The sequence below is a fragment of the Pituophis catenifer genome, unplaced genomic scaffold, assembly GCF_029215685.1.
Source record: "Pituophis catenifer annectens isolate HBS135680 unplaced genomic scaffold, rPitCat1.0.hap2 SCAF_7, whole genome shotgun sequence".
Taxonomy (NCBI): Eukaryota; Metazoa; Chordata; class Lepidosauria; order Squamata; family Colubridae; genus Pituophis; species Pituophis catenifer.
The window spans coordinates 9,800,554-9,819,148 of NW_027256887.1; the positions used below are offsets into that span (position 1 = coordinate 9,800,554).

Genomic DNA, 18,595 nt, shown 5'->3' on the forward strand with positions numbered 1-18,595 from the left:
CAGTGTTTCTCAACCTTGGTAGCTTGAAGATGGGTGGACTTCAACTCCCAGGATCCCCCAGCCAGCACTGCTGGCTGGGGGATTCTGGGAGTTGAAGTCCACCCATCTTCAAGCTACCAAGGTTGAGAAACACTGCTCTATTACATGTATTTGTTGGTTGGATTATCTTCTCTCGTGTACAGGCTACTTTCCCTGTAATATTTCCATTTAAGAGAGCTGTAATATCAACCGACAGCATGATTTCCCCAGTGAATCATCTGCGCTTACTTAATTTATCATATATACCGTGTTTCCCCGAAAATAAGACCCTGTCTTATATTTTTTTGAACCCTGAAATAAGCGCTTGGTCTTATTGCCATGTACTCAAAAGCCCGATGGGGCTTATTATCAGGGGATGTCTTATTTTGGGGGAAAGAGGGTAGATCATCACGGTGGAAATACCCCTTAGCATCTCTAGGGAGGACACAGGAGCTCAGCTCTAGTTCACTGAGGAAACACTAGTTTAGGAGTGAAAAGTTCGGGCGGGGGGGGGGGGGGAAACGAGGCTAGAAGACTTCCAAGCCCTGCCTGGACCATCTCGGCAGTGTCGTTCTCTTGCAGCACGAAAGCAGAGATCACCCGAAAGAAAGAAGGCAGATGCTGTATCCGGTTATCTATATTTTGCATGTTTATTAACAAATGTGTCAAGTAATGATCATACACTGTTCAGAGAAGGAAAGTCAATGCAAGGCAAAAAAAACCCCAAACAAACGATGAAAACACTGTATTTTCAACAAAGGAAAATACATATCGTACCCAAAGCATCTTCTGCTGAATTTTCAAGAAAACTACTTAAATGCCATCCTACCTTCCCTATTCTGTATTTAAGATCTCAAATTAACCCCCTTTTGGTACACTTAAAATATTCCTAAGGAACCCCATCTAGCAGTTTGTTTTTTTATGCCCAATTTGGGATAACGCAAGGTATGTTTTTAGGAATCCGGGATATGCCTCTATCAAGATATAGCTGTTAATTGATCATGATGAGGAACATTCCAGACTGATTCAATGCTAGAGGACGCATATTGCACTGAGTAAATGGAAGTAGCACACAAGTCCACATATGAGATTTCTCTTCCTGCCTAGGAGTTTTCACATCCCTGCTTTCTATCTCTCTTTCTCTCTGGCTCAGGATTGCCTTGTGTGCCAAAGGAACTCAGCAATCAAAGCTTCAGCCACATCCAAGAGTTTCTGCATTCCAAAGTTGGTGACTCATTGAACACCTAAGAGTAATTTATGCATAAGGATTGTTCCAGGGGGTTGAATTAGCCTTTCCAAAACTCTTGGCAGTCCCAAATTTATCTGTAGCAAGCCCAGTTAAGAGCCAGCGTCTTAGCATAAATCAGATATATCGCGGCTTTGTGAAAATTTGGCTTGGAATAGGAAATGTAACATTTAAAAAATTGTTTTTCATTCTTTAAAATGGCTATAGGGAATTTTATTGACAAGAACTATGGAGTGAGTTTGTATTGAGCAACTGAGGTTGAATTTACAAAATAAGAAAACGGGTGTAACAATATTCTGCTAGAAGAAAACTAGCTGTTTATTATACTACCGCCAAAGGATATATAACCAGTTTAGGTGATCCACATTTTTGTTAGAAGCATGAACTTCTAACAAGTATGTTTTTCTAAATGTATCTTTGGCGTGTTAATGCCCAACAAATCAACTTGAGGTATGCTCTTGCCTGTTAATTCTTGACTAGAGTTGTTATACAATAAAATATGAATGCAGTTTTATTGTATTTAATATGTAATCCTTTTTAATAAAAGATGGTTTAGGTTCTGGAAAGAAATCAATCAAACCTGAACATTTCGCAGAGAAGAGCAACCAGAAGTTAGGGGCTTTCAGAATTACAGCTAATTCTTTTCCATTAAAATGCCTCTTCTTTAAGCAACATCATGTAATGTTTATTAAATATGCATCTGCTACCGTTTCAAACAGGGCTCTCAGAGGAGTTCCCAATAACAATACGACAAGTTATCAAAACGATTTCAAATGAAAAAAAAAATGCACCACACTAGAATAGCAAACTGTTCTTTTTTTTATATACATAAAACGAAAAAGAAGAAAGGGGGGGAAAAAAACGTGGCACACTATCAAACGTCCAAAACGGTCAGCCCCAAAACTTGTGGAAGGAAAAGCTTGGTAGTCAGCTGAAAGCTGGATGACGGCAAGAAGACGAGATTCCCCATAGCGATATCCTCCAATCAGTTTCCAGTCTGCATGTGGAACCGTGTTGGGGCAGGAGATCACCGTAATTCTTTTAATCACCTTGGAAGAAAACAGCGATGTTTACACTGGATTCAATTCCTTGAGAGGGCATTCTGCGCCTTTTTTTTATTTCCATGCATTCCCTTCTCCATGTTATTGCCAAGGAAACTTAAATGTTTCTACCTATGGAAGGAATTGTGTTTCTTCCATGAACATCTATGGGTGGTCAGGTTTGGCCTTCCCCTATCTGATTCCCAACCATGGGCAAACTCCATGGTCTCTGGGAATTCTAGGCAGCATCGAATCAAGCCAAATCTGACCTGGGCTTGAGAGCACTGTCCTGGTGAGGGGTTTTCATGTTGTTGGGTGGGAGGATGTCTGGGCAGGGGAAGGGGCTTATTAAATCATTAAGTCAGTGATGATATGTTTCATTTGTCCATGCAGAAGGGGGACCTTCGTCTTTTGAGCATGAGAATCTGGGTGTCCATATCTTATTGAAGTAATAATTGTATTAAAAGATGGCAAAGGAAACATGCCCAATGGCTTGGAATCTGCCAATGCAGGGGTCTCCAACCTTGGCAACTTTAAGCCTGGAGGACTTCAACTCCTAGAATTCCCCAGCCAGGTTTGCCAAGGTTGGAGACCCCTGTGCCAATGTTATCCCAAAGGTGCTTTTTCAAGGGGCAACTGGACTTTGTGGTTTTTCTTTGAAGACGTTTCGCTTCTCATCCAAGAAACTGCAGTAGAGCTGAAGAAGCTTCTTGGATGAGAAGCGAAACGTCTTCAAAGAAAAACCAGAAAGTCCAATTGCCTCTTGAAAAAAGCACCTTTGGGAGAACCATGACCTGGGTGACTGAGAATCTTCATAGAAACTGCCAGTGATTTAATCTCTAGTCCAGAGGCTGTTCCCCCACTTAAATGTTCTTTCCTCAGACAAAATGCAAAACTGACTCTATGTGCTTGTCTCCCGAGACTGGGAGGTAAGGGTGTCCTCATCGGCCAGCACCAAAACCTGATCATCTTTGCGACGGAGAAAACAAAACATAGAAATGGAAGATAGCATTCCTCCAATTGATGATAGAGATGAATTCAAGCACGGTATTTTTCCAAGCCAGACCAGTACATCAATTGGGATGAATATCTGAGAAGGACAGGTTACAATAAATATAAAAATGGGGAAATCCACTCCTTCTTTTGTGACAGAGCCACTAAGGTATGATTAAAACCAGGGGTGGGGCTGCTGGGGGTTCATAGGGGTTCGGGAGAACCTCTAGCCAAGATTCTGTGCAGTTCAGAGAACCCCCAAATCCCACTCCTAGCTGGCCCCACCCACCCCTCCCCTCCCCTCCCCTCTTAAGAGTCCCCACGCGGCCCATTCTGGATGTAGGTAAGTGCAGGACATGCGTGGAGGCTCGGGGAGGGTGAAAAACAGGCCTTCCGGAAATTCGTTTCCAGCCTCCAGAGGGCCTCCGGAGCCTGGGGAGGCCGTTTTCGCCCTCCCGGAGGCTCAAGTAAAGCCTCCGGAGCCCGGGGAGGGCAAAAACACCCCCCCCCACCGTGGTGCAGGAGGCCGACTAGGCCACGTCCACCATGGCCATCCAGCAACCAGGCAGAGAACCCCTTGCTAAAATTTTTGAAGCCCACCCGATTAAAACTTTAAAAAGGTTAACTTTAATTAAAAAGGTTGACTCAGCCTTCCATCCTTTCGAGGTAGGTAAAATGAGGACCCGGATTGTGGGGGCAATAAGCTGACTTTGTATAAAAAAAAAGAACACCGCTTGGGGGGCCCAAAAGCCCTACTAAGCAGGTATATACAAAAAGTATGAAGGCTATTCATACTATTCAAAAGTATGAGGGCCTGGTGGCTCAGCAGACTGATAGCATTGTGATTAACACCAGCTGCCTGCAATTACTGCAAGTTCGAATCTCACCAGGCTCAAGGTTGACTCAGCCTTCCATTCTTTCTAAGGTAGGTAAATTGAGGACCCAGTTTGTGGGGGCAATAAGCTGACTTTGTATAAATATACAAAAGTATGAAGGCTACTGCTTAACGCGTTGTAAGCCGCCCTGAGTCTCCGGAGAAGGGCGGCATATAAACCGAACCAATCAATCAATCAATCAATCAATCAATCAATCAATCAATGCCAATTTTAAATATAGGCTATTCTGATACACGTTTCCAGTGCACATGCAGTTTTAGCTTTAATGCTGGAAAAAAATATCACCAACACAGATAAAAGTGCAGAGGAAGAAAGAGAAACGGAACACCCAGGGCAGGCTCTGCCTATGAATTATCTTGGAGGGTGGGGGAGACCCCTCCAATTGCCATAAGAATAATGTAAATAAAGTAAGAATTCCCTGGCGTAGCACTTTTCCAACTTCCTTTGGCCACGAATATAAAATCGCTCCTATTTCTTATAAAACAGATTTCTATTAGCAATCCTGGCAACTCAAGGAGACCGCATGGATTCAGAAAGTTTCTGAGGAAACGGGAGCAAAAGACAAGGCAACCTGACCTGACCCTTTGGCAGGGGAGGCCTGAACTGCATAGCCGTGACACTGCCATAACTCAAGCAGTCACGCATTTAACGGCCCCATAAACGAAGAAGTAATTTAAGCGCACAACCAAATTGCATGGGAAGGGGAGTCCACTAGACCACAAAAAGGAAATTCGTCCCACACAAGCTGCATTGTGTTATGCAAGCGAGGTGAACAAGGCTCCTTCGGGCTTTAGAGGTTTCACTATAAACTGCAAAAAGCTACACATCATGACAAGGAAGCTAAAATCTTTCTAGTAAGACAAATTCGGCCTTTCTTTCCTAAATGTCCTGCTAATGGGTTTAATTAGACCAGGGGTCTGCAACCTTAAATACTCAAAGAGCCATTTGGACCCGTTTCCTACAGAAAAGAAAACACCGGGAGCCACAAAACCTGGGTGGGCGTGGCCAACTCGATGTCACTCAATTCCACCAGTCACATGACCTCCCCTAGCCACACCTACCCAGCCGGTCATTAGGGCAGAGAACCAGTTGTTAAAAAACACCGGGAACCACAAAATCCTTTTGACATATCTCTCTCTCCCCTCCCTCCCTCCCCCCCTCTCCCTCTCTCTCTGCATCTCTCTATGTCTCTCTCTCTCTCCTCCTCTCTCTGTATCTCTCTGTCTCTGCCTTGGCTGCTTCTCCCATCCTCTGCTGTCGCTCTTACCTTCTCAGGCCAGGCGAGGAGTGACTGGGAGGGGAAGGCGAGGGGCGGGACCAGCCAGTGGTGGGATCACCTGACAGGGAGCCACAGCAGAGGGCCCAAAGAGCTGCATGCAGCTCTGGAGCCGCAGTTGCTAACCCCTGAATTAGACTCTTCAACCCAATTAAAAAAAGGAAAATGGGTTTTCAAAGTGTCATATGGGAAACCAATGTGTTTTTTTTTTTTAAAAAATAGATCTTTATTAGGAATTACTCAATAAGATGGGATGGCAGCTGATGAACAAAGACTCCTGAAAGTCCATTTGTCCACTACCTGCAATCTTTGCTCGAAAGGCCAGGGAATGCTGAGGATGCTAACGTTTACAAGGCAGGGCACAGTGAAACCGAAGAGGTTTGCTCCAGATTCTGTATGAACTGACCATATGCCCTCAACAATGGTTTTAAAACATCTTCCTTGGACACCAACTTGTCCCTGGAGGTCACACGGTGTCCTAGAAATAAAGAGTTAAAAACCACTGTAGACGGAAGGGAAGACAGAGATCTCGGCTTGATTAAAAACACTCTGCTTGGTGACAGCAGTGATAAGCAAGCCGGCAAAAACTGTGAAAGTAGTCAAATGCATGTCCTTCTAAGCAGCTGCACTCTCCATCCGTCCCTGGAGAGTCTTCTACTCACCCTGAGCCTGAAGCTTTCAAGCATGGTCCTGCAGTCAAGCCTGAGAATAGATGGCCGGACGGAAGCTATAACTTGAGCTCCCTGTCCGGTTTCATACAAAAAGGTTCCAGCCGCTCGTTCTCGGGCAGCAGGCTGTTCAGCCTCTCCATCAGTGGGACAGTTAGGTCAATGCCCATCTGGACGCGACGGAGGATGGCGGACATCTCGTTGACTTTCTGGATCTGCTCAGCATACTTGGCGTACCTTTTCTGGCGCTCTTGCATTAAAGTGTACAGCGTTTCTACCGAAAGATCCATCTGTAAAAATAAACAACAAGAGAAACAGCGCTTAGCACTTCGACTTATATACCGCTTCACAGTGCTTGACAGCCCTCTCTTAAGCGGTTTACAGAGTCAGCCTATTGCCCCGCCCCTAAAACCAGGGTCCTCGTTTTGCCAATCTCGGAAGGATAGAAGGCTGAGCCAACCCTGAGCCGGTCAGGATCGAACTCCTGGCAATGGGCAGAATTAGCCTGCAATACTGCATTCTAACCACTGCGCCGCCACCACAGCCAGACATGGATTATTAATATTCCTTTCTCGGTATGAAAAAGAGTTTCTTTCTTCCTACAATTTGTAGGGCGACCCTAACTCTTAACCCTGACAAAAAGACTCCGGGAGGATTGTGAGAGGCCATATTGGCAATCACCGTCATCATGAGCAGATCCTATCCCTGCAATTGTCTACATGGGGATGACTACAAAGACTATCCAGAAACTACCACCAGTCCTGAAAGCTACTAGGGTTTGCCCATGTTAACATCACTGCTGCATGAATTCCACTGGCTTCTACTTCCGCTCCAGGTGCAATTCAAAGTAGCATCACCTTTAACGCCCTAAATGGCAGGAGGCACTTTATCTATGGGGTGGCCTCTACCCGAGATTTGCCTGTTCCACCAGGTCAAATAGGCTGGGCACGCTCCAGATCCTTTCCCTTCAACCAGGGGTCTGCAACCTTAAACACTCAAAGAGCCATTTGGACTCCTTACCCGCAGAAAAAAAAAACACACCGGGAGCCACAAAACCCTTCCCATGCCTGACTGTTTATTGAGTGGACACAAAACTAGCATATATAGTTGAATTAAATGTTCTCTTTTCTTCTGAAACTGTTCTTTTCTTGGATATATCTATGGTTGGCCTACCGGGGGTTGAAAAGCTCAATAAATCGTGTGCCAGCAGGTGTCACACATTGGTGGTTGTGATGTATAGTTTGAGTGAAAGGGAGCCGCAGCAGAGGGGTGAAAGAGCCACATGCAGCTCCAGAGCCTCAGGTTGCTGACCCCTGCCTTAAACGTTGCCGTCCTGTGGGACACTTAGGCAGTGTGTGCTTTCTCAGCAGTGGTCCTTTGTAAAACTCTCTCGCCTGAGAACCAGCAGGCCCTTACAAGGTGAGAGATGAGTTGTTTGGAGAAGTAGGGAGTTTTTAATTTGGTTTTATCCGTTTTATTGTTTTATGACTGAAGCAGCCTGGGCTACGGTGCATAAGATGGGCAGTTCTGCTTGTCATTTAAACAAACAAACAAAAGCCCTTGCTGAATGTCTCTGTGGTATCCAAGAATAGAATAGAATATATTTTTTTATTGGCCAAGTGTGATTGGACACACAAGGAATTTGCCTTGGTGCATATGCTCTCAGTGTACATAAAAGAAAAGAGACATTCATCAAGAATCATAAGGTACAACACTTAATGATAATCATAGGGAACAAATAAGCAATCAGGAAACAATAACTTTTTAAAAAGCCACTCGAAGAAGGATAAGGGTAAGGATTATCGACACATACAAATTTGCTCTCAATTTGCTACCTTTCCCCTTCCTTTCACTCATTCTGTGCACCGCCCTGAGTCCACTAGGAGAAGGGCAGGATATAAATTGAATAAATAAATAAATAAATAAATAAATAAATAAATAAATAAATAAATAAATAAATAAATAAATTCTAAGTTCCTTGGAACAGAGATCTTTTCAGTCATTTAGGAATGGAGGAGGCGGCAGCAAAAATGTTTTGCTCACTTTTGTGCCTTAAAATATAATTTAATGCTTCTTTTGTAAAAAAAAAAAAAAAAAGATGAAACCCAAAAGGCAAAAATATTATATCCTAAACTTTTAAAAGTGGAAAATGCAATCTTTCCTTCACAAGAAACCATTTCTTACTTTTACTTGATCCTAGAACATATTTTTAATTACATATTGTATGTATTTAAACAATATGTATTTAAATACATATTGTGTTGAGTTGGATCTCTATGAAGCAGCTGGAAGACAGAACAACTTTCTCCTAAAATCCCAATAAGCAGTCCTGCTTCCAAAGACAGTTTAAAAACTTCCAAGTAACCTTATTCAGGCCTATATTCTGCAACTTCCAGTAATCCAGAGACTACATTATGGTTGGAGCCATAAAGGCCTACCTCAAAAGTATCCTTTTTAGAGACCGCTAGAGCAGTGATGGCAAACCTTTTTGGCACCAAGCGCCCAAACTGGAACGCGAGTGCATGTGCGCGTGCTGGAGCACCGGAAACCCGAAGACCAGCTGGCCGGCGTAGAAACCGGCGCCCGCATGCCTGTTTTGGGGTCTGTTTCCAGGCCATTTTTCAGCTGTTTTTAGGGCCGTTTTTCGGCCTGAAAACCTCTCCCACAACAGCCAAAAAACAGCCTGAAAACAACCCTAAAAATGGCCTAAAAACAGCCTGAAAATGGCCCAGAAAAAGGCCCGAAAACGGCCTGTTTTTTGACCATTTTGGGGGCCGTTTTCAGCACTCCGGCACTCGCAAAGACCAGCTAGCTGGCACTCATGTGCACACGGGAAATCAGAAGAGCAGTTGGCGATGGCACATGTGCCCACAGAGAGGGCTCTGTGGTGTGCCACCTCTGGAACGCGTGCCATAGGTTCACCATCACGGCTCTAGAGCAAATTCCTTTAGGGATATTTGGGGAGCTGGAGTCAACCCAACGAAGTGTCAAATTTGAAAAATACCACTTTAAGAGCATGAAATTCCAATATAAATCATTGTTCGGGGCATGCCAAAATACAACAGTTCCATGTAAAGCTATCTGGAAAGCAGGGCTTGACCCCAAGGAGATGAAACCGGCAGCCTCGCCAAAGAATAGGCAACTCTTGACAACAAAAATACTTGAACGTAGCCTCATTAGGCAAAGAGCCCACCTGCCCTACAGAGGCTTGTTTGAGCATAAAAATAAGACTAGATCCAATAAGCAATCTTTCCGGTGAACTGATGAGCCGAGATCCTCTGATCTTTCTAACTTTTGTTGCTCGCAGTTTGAAAATTGCTAACCAAAATTATGGGCTTTATTTTTAAGTGGGGGGAAAAAAAAGGCAACGGATATGTCATTACATGTGTAACGAAGAACCGAGGCCATCAATTTACTCAATAAAAGGTGGTTTAACTTTCCTTTCTATATCTATGTGATTCCCTATAAGTATAAAATGACTTGATAGCACATGATCCACCAATTAATCAAAGCTTCCTTTCACTAGCAGAATTTTCTAGCTGTTGCTATAAAAAAAAGTACTGTTTTCTGAACAACTATCCTATTTAATCTTCCTCAGCCCAGACTTCCAGAGGCGGGATTCACATACTTTACCTACCGGTTCGCCCAGCACCAAAATGTGAGCATGCACCACCGCACATGCGCCCGGCCTTCTGCACATTTGCTTTGCTTGCGCATGTGCCTTCCGTGCATGTGCCTGGTCTCAAAAATGTGCCTAAATAGGACAGCATAGAGCTGGGGGGGAGGAGGCCCATCCGTGATTTCCGCAACCGGTTCGCCCGAATTACCGGTTCGCCCACTACTGGTTTGCCCAAACCGGCTGAATACCACCTCTGCACACTTCCAATTTGCAATCAATTCTAATTTTACCAGAAAATTTTCTTCTAAACCCCTTCGCCTCAGACAGAAAGTCATAAACAGTTGGTTTTCCCCCAGGTGTAGCTGTTGTGGCCCGCCAGCGGCCAGCAGATTTGGACTGTGAGGAGGTTAGGGAGGAACGTGGGCCAGTCCTGGAGTCTGGGGAAGGTTCGGATGAGGGCTCTGAGTCAGAGGCAGAGAGGGGGCCAAGGCCATCTGGTAGTTCCTTGCTGCCTCCGGAGTCTCCGGAGCCTGACATCAGCGAGACAGAAGAACAGCGTGAGCCTATTCCCAGCGTGCACATGTGCAGAGCTGCCAGGAGACAGGAACGATTAAAGAAACAGGGTCGACTTGGGAGTAAGGCTTGGAGATGATTGGCCCATCCCATAAGACATAAAAGTGAAGCGAATGGGACGTTAGCTTTTGCAGGAAACAATTAGTTCATTTGGCCGTTTCAAGATTTGAAACTTCTGTTTGTGACTCTGTGCCAAGTTTGGCCTTGCCTTGCGTCTCGAAATTAGCTATTTGGCAGCGTTCCACGTGAGATAGGTGGGTGTTGATAACCTTCCTCTAAAAGACTGTTTATCAAGCCTTGCGGACTGTAAATGAAAGTAATTTACAGACGTATGAATTAAAGAGGTTTGCCGGGACTATGTTTCTGCTGTTTAATTTCTAAGGAAGCCTAGGTCAGAACAATAGCATCAAGGAGAGTTTAGACCCGAGGATAGTATGATAGATTGGCGATTGTGGGTCAGGGGCCTGGTTTTCTTTGCTTTTTTATTTTTTTTGCAAGCTACCTACACTTATGTGCTACAAGATGGGCACTGGTATAACTCTCATAAGTAAATAAATAAATTTTCCTACCTTTGTTTTTCCCAGTATTTAGTTATTGCCATTAGTACTCTAAGTAACTTATTTATTAGTGATCAAATTTTTATTATTTTTTTTATTAGCAAACCTCTCAGTGTGGCAAGCTATATCCATTGTGCTCTCTTGGAAAAAGGGTTACCTGCTATTTTTTCAACACTACTTAAATTGACGATACTGCAAACCAATACAAACAAATCCGCCTTGGGGTCTGAATTCTTCAGAATCATACCCTTTGCAACTCTTCAATAAACTTGCTTCATATTTCAGTAAATGCCCCACTGGCAGAAATATTCACAATAAACCGTCTTAATGTAGCTTACGAGGATCTTCAGCCAACACAAGATACCTACACACTTTAAACCCAAGAATACACTAGGGCAAAAGCTTGTCCACTCCAAGGATAAAACATCCAGACACAAACTAAGCAACATGATATATGCAGTACAATGCAGTGAGCCATGTGTAGTCTGTACATTGGGGAAACAAAACAACCACTTCATAAATGCATGACACAACATAGGAGAACAAACCCATCAGGACAAGATTCAGCAGTCCATCTGCATTTAAAAGACAAAGGCCACTCTTTTGAAGACAGCAAAGTCCACATTTTGGACAGAGAGGACCACTGGTTTGAAAGAGGGATCAAAGGTGCCATCTATATCAAAATTGAACAGCCCTTTCTCAACAGAGAGGGAGGGATATGACATCATCTATCTCCAACCTACTGCACAGTCCTTTCAGCAGTTCCAAGAAGGCTCTCCACACCCATTTGCACTACTCAGGTGACCTTGAGGACACAGATAAACCTCCAAGTGACCTCAAAGACTCTCTGAAAGGATGCAAATGACCAGTTGTCTGCAAGGAGTATAAATCCTTCCATTCCCCACCATCCTGTCAGAGTTGAAGAAGCTTCTCGGATGAGAAGCGAAACGTCTTCAAAGAAAAACAAGAAAGTCCAGTTGCCTCTCAAAAAAGCACATTTGAGGACAATCTTTATGTACCTGGACTATTTTAAAAACTGAGTATTAACGATAATTAATTTCACGATGTCCTCAACATATGTATAATCTGATCTAATCCGCATTAGCCTTTCCAAACTGATTCTCCCAAAAGAGCTGGAAGCAGAGAAAGCTAATGATTTATTGTCTCTCAACATTTATCTTAAAACCCTTTCAAAAATACAAATCCAATCCAGAGGTTCGAACAGCTGTTTGACATTTATAACAAACTCAAAGCAGACCCAATTTCTGCTTCTGCTATTTAAAACTGTGGCAATCGGCAAACAATCTCACCCCCAAACCTTATGAAGTCATACTTTGCTGCTCACGAACCATCAACCAGCCTCCAATGAGCAGAGGGCTTACGATTGCAAACAAAACCATCTGTCTCGTGTGCAAAGCACATTAGATCACATTTCTTTTACTCAATGTCCTATACTATTTAGCAACTCTATAAATAAAGCCCGAAACAATACAGTGAGGACTATCTTGCATTGTACTGTACCTATTTCCTTACCCGTGGAAGGGTTTGCGACTTCTTTCACTAGAAAAAATTCTGCGTAACTCATAATAAGCACTTTTTCAACCCCAGGAATCAAATGAACTCACCTTGCGATTCACCTTCCCTACCAGGTGTGTTTCCTGGATTACTGCAATGCAAATATCCATATCAGGAGATGTCCAACAAAAAAGAGTGAACATATATTTCATAGGTCCCTTGGACTGCAAGGCGATCCAACCGGTCAGTCCTAGAGGAGATCAACCCTGACTGCTCTTTACAAGGCCAGATCCTGAAGATGAAACTCAAATACTTTGGCCACCTAATGAGAAGGAAGGACTCACTGGAGAAAAGCCTAATGCTGGGAACGATCGAGGGCAAAAGAAGAAGGGGACGACAGAGAACGAGGTGGCTGGATGGAGTCACTGAAGCAGTCAGCATGAGTTTAAATGGACTCCAGAGGATGGTAGAGGACAGGAAGGCCTGGAGGAACATTGTCCATGGGGTTGCGATGGGCCGGACACAACTTTGCAACTAACAACAACAATATTGCATAGGTAACATTCAGAGGTTCATGAACTACTTCATAAACTAACGCATACAGGAAATGCGATCAATTTCTTATCATTTGCTGGGAAGGGAAGCAAAATTACTGTAATGAAATACTATGGAATTGACCAAAATGTTGTCCACTTATTAAACAAAAAGGTGTTGTGTCTTCTTCACACAAATAATGCCTCTCTGCAGGATGGGGTGGTGGCGCCTGTCTTGAAAGAGGTCCATCCCCTTCTCGAAAGGCCATCCTTAGACCCATAAGTGCTGAATAACTGATAAAGGAGAATTTTTATAGTTCGAGGTTGAAAAGAGGGATTCCTGGTGCTTGGTTGTTTTTTTGCAAACGCCTCATTGCCCAAAGTACGTAAGATCATCAGCACTATTCATCTAGCATTAGATGAATAACTTTCTGCAACTTTCCCATTTTAACAATAGCACTTATATACCAATTCACAGTGTTTTACAACCCTCTCTAAGCGGTTTACAGATTCGGCATATTGCTCCCAACAATCCAGGTCCTCATTTTACCAACCTTGGAAAGCTAGAAGGCTGAGTCAACCTTCAGCCTATCAGGATCGAACTGCTGGCAGTTGGCAAAGTTAGCCTGCAATACTGCATTCTAACCATTGCACCATCACTTTTTAGGGGATGATCTGGACTATATTCCGGCTGGGCTGAGACTGCATTGGCCATTATTTTAATGCCATCTCCACTCTGAATTCCTCCTCCAAAATTCATTTTGAAAAAGAGATGCACTCCACTTCCTCTGGAATCAAGTCAACCCAAGGATGTTTGCTCACACCCTACCTTTAAAAAAAAAAAATTCTAGATCTTTTTTTTCTGCATCTTTGCTGTCAATGTTCAAGGTTGACTCAGCCTTCCATCCTTTCGAGGTAGGTAAAATGAGGACCCGGTTTGTGGGGGCAATAAGCTGACTTTGTATAAAAAAGAACACCGCTTAGGGGGGTCCGAAAGCCTTACTAAGCAGGTATATACAAAAATATGAAGGCTATTGCTTAACGCATTATAAGCCGCCCTGAGTCTCTGGAGAAGGGCGGCATATAAATCGAATCAATCAATCAATCAATCAATCAATTTTAATGTGGAAATTTTAAATTTGTTTTAATTATAGGGTTATGGGTAAGGCGTTTTAAATTGGGGAGCCACTTTGGATTTAATTTTGTTTTAAATGTATTTTAATGTTTATATTGTATGTTTTTTAATCTTGGCTGTTCACCACCCCGAGTCCTTCGGGAGAGGGGGCGGTATAAAAATTTAATAAATAAATAAATAAATAAATAAATAAATAAATAAATAAATAAATAAATAAATAAATAAATAAATAAAATCAATGTTCTCACTGGATTTTTATGCCGGATCTCTCTGGTGTCCATTAAATAAGCTTGGATCTCTTTTGTTTGGAGCTACATCAAATCTGATCTCTGAAAGTTCATCCCTCTTCCATAAAGAAAAACCTCCTCTCTTATTGTAGCGCGACATATTGCTTTTCATGAACTCTGGAAGAAGCTGGGTTCTCCAGGAGAAAAAAATAGGAAGCAATTTTCCAAGAGAAAATTGGATAGAGCATAGAGAGACATTATATATTTTCTATACTCTAGTATTATAAGCCTATAATTTTCCAGCTTCTCTGCTTCCGATAATAACAGCATATTAGTCATCCTCAGAAATCCTAGATGCAGACGCAGCTGGAAAGCTGTTATATATAGTGATCATTTATCATTAAAGCGAATGCTGGGCTTATTCCAGCACATCAGGATGACTAATCCTTGTTTTGCTCCCAAGTACGCAATTTATCAAGAACTGTCTTCCTTCTCTTCTTGCTCTGGTTTTCTTTTTTTTCCATACAATGTACCTTCTTGACGATTTTAGAAATCAAGCTCAGTGGATACAAGTGAACTTGACGTGAATTACTTTGTTTCAAACTTAGAAAGTTTGTGTAAACTGCATTTATTGTTTATATTTGCAGACTTGGGCTTTTTGTTTATTTACATTAATCACGTTTATCCACTGAACTGGCGGAGGATTTATTTTTTCCCCCCTGAAGAGAGACAGTTCAGAACAACTTGGCTCACAAGGCACCAAATGGAAGAATTTTAGCAAAAGTACCGTATTTTTCAGAGTATAAGACGCACCTTTTCCCCCCCTAAAAGGCCGTGAAAATTTAGGTGCGTCTTAGACACCGAATGTAGCCCCGCCCACCCACTGGTCCCCACCCTTTGGCCTGTGCCTCGCAGCAGTTACCTCCTTGCAAGCAAACAGCAAGAAAAAACAGCTTTCAGCTTCAGCACATCTTAATTAGCACAGATTGATTGGATCAGCCTCCTGACTCTCAGCTGATTTGCTCTCGGCTGTTTTGGGCAGGGCTCTGCTGCTTGCTGCAAAGAAGTAAATTTGCTGGAGCAGATTTTTTTTTCCTTGTGATAATCAAGCTATGCTGAAAATGAAAATGAAAGTAAAGCAGGCTGTTTGCTGCAACATCGCAAAATTAGGCAGAGGCAGAGGGAGATTTCTTTTTCTTCTTTTCCTCACCAAAAAAGGTAGGTGCAAACAATGGGAAATTTAGGGCAAAAGAGGAGAGTTCAAGATTTTAAAACACAAAAGAAAAAAAGGAGAAAGAAAAAGGCAAAAATAAAAATGGGAAGGGAGAAAAAGAAATGAAAGAGAAAGATGTTATACATATTTAGAATTGAAATATGAATAGTTGTAAGAAATAAATGGGAAATCATGATTGTAAAAATGAAATGAATAATAATTGGAATATTTGTCTTTGTAATTTTGAAATCTAGACAATGATAAGTATTTATTTTTTTATTTTTCTTAGAAATATGAATAAGTATAAACTGTAACAATTGAAATACCTTTAATGGTATATGGTGGTGAAAGTAAAAAGGATTAAGTTCTAGCTTGGATAACAGCTAGAACATTTTTAAATTTAATTAAGGAAATTGTAACGATTGAAATATTTTTAATTATATATTGTGATGAAAGTAGAAATGATTAAGTTGTGATTTGGAGGATTATATGGGCAAAACTATTTGGGTTCTTGGGAGAGTTTAAGATGTGAAAATGAGTAACATAAGGGGAAAGCTCTATTTAACTAGGGAATTGTAATAATTGAGATACTATAATTGTACATTGTGTTGAAAGCAGAAATGGTTAAGTTGTGGTTTGGAGGAATATATGGGGAAAATTATTTGGTTTATTATTATTGGTAAATATAATTAATTGATTTGTAAGAAATTGGATTGCATGGAAATAATTGGAATATTCATGTTCATATTGATTAATATACAAAAAAGATAGTTATATAACTAATTGATTTATATTAAAATGTTGAATTTGTATTAAACAATTGTAATATTACATAATTAACCAATGTGAGGATGGATATAAAAATAGATAACAATGGGAAGGGGTATAATATAGAAGGGAAAAATTGAATTTGATTAAGATTAGAGATGAGGATGAAGGGTAATATTGGTTTTTTTAAAAAATATATGAAGAATATGGCAAAAAGGAAATATAGAAATTGTAAATTTAATTGAAATGACTAAACACTGTTTATATTTGTGAACTGGCCAAATACTCTGTTCAAAGAAAATACATTGTATGTTTGTATGTGTGTTTGTCTAAAAAAACAAACAAATAAAAAAGGTAGCTGCGTCTTATACTCCGGTGCGTCTTATATTCTGAAAAATACGGTACATATTTTGAAGGAAGGGAGGGAAGGAGGGAGGGAGGGAGGGAGGGGGAAGGAGAATTATTGGAAGGGAAAGAAGAGGGAGGGAGGGAGGGAGGGAGGGAGGAAGTGAGGAGGAGAATTATGGGAAGGGAAAGACGAAGGAGGGAGGAAAGGCAGGCAGGCAGGAAATGAGGAGAATTATGGGAAGGGAAAGAAGAGGGAGGAAAGAAGGAAGGAATATGAGAAGGTGAAGGAAGAGAAAGGAAAGAAGAGGGAGGGAGGGAGGGAAGGAAGAAAGGAAGGAAGGAAGGAAGGAAAATTCTTCCTTATTCCAGATTCTTTCCCCTTCCCACCTCCACCAAACAAACACAGTGCATATTATTTTGTGAGCAGTAGATTGGGGCAGCCATTCTGGGATTTCATCACTAAGGAAAAAAGAGAGAAAGACTGCATTTTCTCAAGCTACGTGACTTTATATTCGTATTGCCCAGTTCCTCCTGGAGGTTCTGTAGAGAATCGTGGACATTCTTACAAGCCACAATTAACATCACGCATATCGTGACACTATGATGCAAGTACTCTGAGTCACCAGCGTCTAAGGTACCGTTGTACAATTAGCTGCTTTACTTTCTGTTGATTTTTTTTTTTTTAAAGGATTTTCTAAAAGCAAGCATTTGCCTCTTCTCAGTTGGAGTTGTGCCATAAAATATCTATAGTCGTCTCGCAGATACATCTACTGTTTAAACAGTGACACAAGAAATGACTTAAAGTTGTTCTGGCGTGGAAAACTACAAAAAGCTTAAGCAACCAGATAAAGAAATTAGCATTTAAATCAGGGGTATTCAAACTTGGCAGCTTTAAGACTTGTGGACTTCAACTCCCAGCATTCTCCAGCCAGCTATGCTTTAAGTTGAAGTCCACAAGTCTTAAAGCTGCCAAATTTGAACACCCCTGATTTAAATGTTCAGACATCCTTTTAAAAGGAAAAACACACACACACATTTGAAATTGATGTTCAGTTTAGGTCTATGATTTCATCTTTCTAGTAATGTGCATTTTCTAGTACAGCTAGTCCTCAACTTGAGCCCAAAATTTATGTTGCTGTCTGAGAAATTGGTTAAGTGAGTTTTGCCCCAAAACTCACGCATGCACACCCCATGCGTGCACATACCTGTTTTTTGGCCATTTTTCGGGCTGTTTTCAGGCTGTTTTTGGTCCGGAGAACTATCCTAAAAATGGCCCAGAAAACAGCCCGAAAAAGGGCTGAAAATGGCCCAAAAAAACGGCCTGGTTTTTGGGCGTTTTTTGGGCTGTTTTCTGGAGCTCTGGCACCCACAAATACCAGCTGGCTGGCGCACATGTGCGAGCCGGAAAACCACAAGAGCAGCTGGCAACAGCAAGCGTGCCTACAGAGGGGGCTCTGTATGCCACCTCTGGCACGTATGCCATAGATTCACCATCATGGACCTATGTGAATACACTTTCTTCTACTCACGTTCTTTCTGCCTCAAGAGGGCCTTAAACAAACCCATCACTTCCTGATCATGAAACCATTTTGCAGGGAGCAATGCTCACGTGAAGCAAAACCTAGAACAACTTGTTGTTGTGCTGGTTTTAGCCAAAACGAGAGAGCAGCCAGGTGCTTCAGAGTCGGGTAGAGCAGAGCAGAATAGAGTAGAATAGAAAATATGGAATGGAATGGAATGGAATGGAATGGAGAGTAGAGTAGAGTAGAGTAGAGTAGAGTAGAGTAGAGTAGAGCAGAGCAGAACAGAACAGAACAGAACAGAATAACAGAGTTGGAAGGGACCTTGGAGGTCTTCTAGTCCAACCCCCTGCTTAGGTAGGAAACCCTACACCACTGCAGACAAATGGTTGTCCAACCTCTTCTTAAAAACTTCCAGTGTTGGAGCAGTCACAACCTCTGGAGGCAAGT

General features: G+C 42.0%; 1 protein-coding gene across 2 annotated transcripts in view; it reads right to left on the reverse strand.

The window, feature by feature from the left end:
• Nucleotides 1–639: 639 nt before the first annotated feature.
• BORCS5 (BLOC-1 related complex subunit 5) overlaps nucleotides 640–18,595 on the reverse strand; it is a 36,787-nt gene continuing 18,831 nt past the window's right edge. For both annotated transcript variants that reach the window (XM_070946763.1, XM_070946764.1), the window contains exons 4-5: nucleotides 6,132–6,427; nucleotides 640–2,313 (exon numbers count right to left, since the gene is read on the reverse strand). In XM_070946763.1, the coding sequence (XP_070802864.1) occupies nucleotides 6,197–6,427 (231 nt within the window). In that variant the 3' untranslated portion in view covers nucleotides 640–2,313; nucleotides 6,132–6,196. The remainder of the gene's footprint in view (nucleotides 2,314–6,131; nucleotides 6,428–18,595) is intronic.